Source organism: Microtus ochrogaster, unplaced genomic scaffold (assembly GCF_000317375.1).
Source record: "Microtus ochrogaster isolate Prairie Vole_2 unplaced genomic scaffold, MicOch1.0 UNK35, whole genome shotgun sequence".
Lineage (NCBI taxonomy): Eukaryota > Metazoa > Chordata > Mammalia > Rodentia > Cricetidae > Microtus > Microtus ochrogaster.
This window is the reverse complement of record NW_004949133.1, coordinates 2,210,010-2,212,004: the sequence shown is the minus strand read 5'-3', so window position 1 is coordinate 2,212,004 and position 1,995 is coordinate 2,210,010. Positions and strand designations below refer to the sequence as shown.

The window sequence follows — 1,995 nt, the reverse complement described above, 5'->3', positions numbered from 1 at the left end:
CAGTTCTCATCCATTCTGTGAGGTGTTCCAAAAGCAGTTCTAATCTGTGTATTCCAGGCTCATGTGCTCATATATAATCTCAACAACATAGGTGAAAGCAAGTATATTTTCACAAGGCAAGGGCTTATGTGAGTACTCGTCACTTTTTAAACTATATCACCAATGGTTTTTAATGACTTTCCAAAGATAGTTCTCTCCTATGACCCTGAAAACATAAACTTCCAAATTTTATAACCTGGAGCTTCCATGGAAAAGATCCACAAGTTCATGGGCTGCTAACTTTTCAATATTCTCAACTCTGGTATCCATTTTATATGGGGTGTCTAAGAAGCAAAAGGCTGTAAATTGTTCATAAAGGACAGTTATGTGCTACACTTATTTGTTCTACATGGATAAAGGGAAACCTATGTCTCCCCCCATGAGTATTACAGAATATACTAAAAACCCTTTATCCCTGCCTTATAGCAGCCTCCCCTCATTAATTCTGTCTACTCTCCTGATTTCATTCTGTATCAGGCTTTCCAGATGGCTGATGTACTTCTCAATATTAGAGTTTTATTGCTGTTTGTCTGTGAAACTCGTGCCTGCTTGTATCTCTCTTCCTCAAATGGCTGAATTTGTGGATCCTTTCTTCTCACCTCCTTTTACCAGATCACTGCTTAATGGGATCATGACTGCTAACTCCGTGGAAATATCTCCATGTCTTCCTTGAGAATTCCTGGAGAATCTTCAGTGATCCTGTTTGAAATGGGTACAAACTATCATGGAAGTTTCTTGCCCATGGCCCTATACAAAGCCTCCTTAACTTCTTTGTTCCTTAAGGTGTATACCACAGGGTTCAGGAGGGGTGTGATGACAGTGTAGGTCACAGAGATCAGTTGGTCCTCATCCCTGGTGTTCTCTGATTTGGGTTTGAGGTAGGCAATGGAGGCACAGCCATAATGGATAACAACCACTGTGATATGAGAGGCGCAGGTGGCAAAGGCTTTCTTCCTGCCCTCAGCAGAGGCAATCTTGAGGATGGTGGAGATGATAAGGATGTAGGAGATAAAAACCAAGCTCATAGGGATCAAGATCACCAACACACTTATGATCAAAGTCAGGATTTCATTGGCAGTGGTGTCGATGCAGGAGAGTTTCATCACAGGTCGGATGTCACAGAAGAAGTGAGCCACCTTGGTAGTACAGAAGGGCAGCCTGAACACTGCGGACACTTGTATCATGGCTACAATTAAACCAGTGCTACAGGCTCCCCACACCAGCTGGAGGCACACCCTCTTGTTCATGATGATTGAATACCTCAAAGGGTTGCAAATAGCCACGTAGCGGTCATATCCCATGGCCGTGAGCAAGAAACAGTTGTTGATAGCCAACGTGATGAAGAAAAACATCTGAGTGGCACAACCTGCCAAGGAAATGGGCTGACTCAGACCAATAAGGTTGAAGAGCATTTTTGGTATAATGACAAGTGTGTACACCGTCTCTGAGGCTGACAGCATGCTGAGGAAGAAGTACATGGGAGTGTGAAGGTGACGATCAAGACTGATGATGGTCACAATGATGACGTTACCTGCCAGGGTTAATATGTACAGTGCCAGGAACACAACGAAGAGTGTGAGCTGGTGCTCATGGAAGTTAGAGAAACCCTGGAAAGTGAACTCACTCACCAAAGTGTGGTTCTGTTTCTTCATTATGTCAGATATGATATCTAAGAAGGAAAAAATATTAATGATATCAAAGGAGTGATATTGGTAGACTGGGAATTTTTTTTCGTGGTTAATCTACTGCAGGTTCCTTTTTTATTTATATTCACATCCCCCATCAATTTCTTTGAGGAGTAGAACCTGGGGGAGTGCTCCAGTGTTTTCAGTGTGAAGAAATTGCTTGGCTTTTGGAGTTGAATGCTGTAAATCATTTAATTCTTCTGCCATGTATTGTTCTACCTTTAAGGAGGGCTTAACATCCTTAAGACAAGTTTCCACATCGCTTATAGGG

General features: G+C 42.4%; 1 protein-coding gene across 1 annotated transcript; it reads right to left on the bottom strand.

Annotated features, from left to right (window-relative positions):
- Window positions 1–761: 761 nt before the first annotated feature.
- LOC102001802 (olfactory receptor 10J1-like) lies at window positions 762–1,691 on the bottom strand. The gene has a single exon (XM_005368600.1). It carries the CDS (start codon window positions 1,689–1,691, stop codon window positions 762–764), a length of 930 nt encoding a protein of 309 aa, XP_005368657.1.
- Window positions 1,692–1,995: the final 304 nt, after the last annotated feature.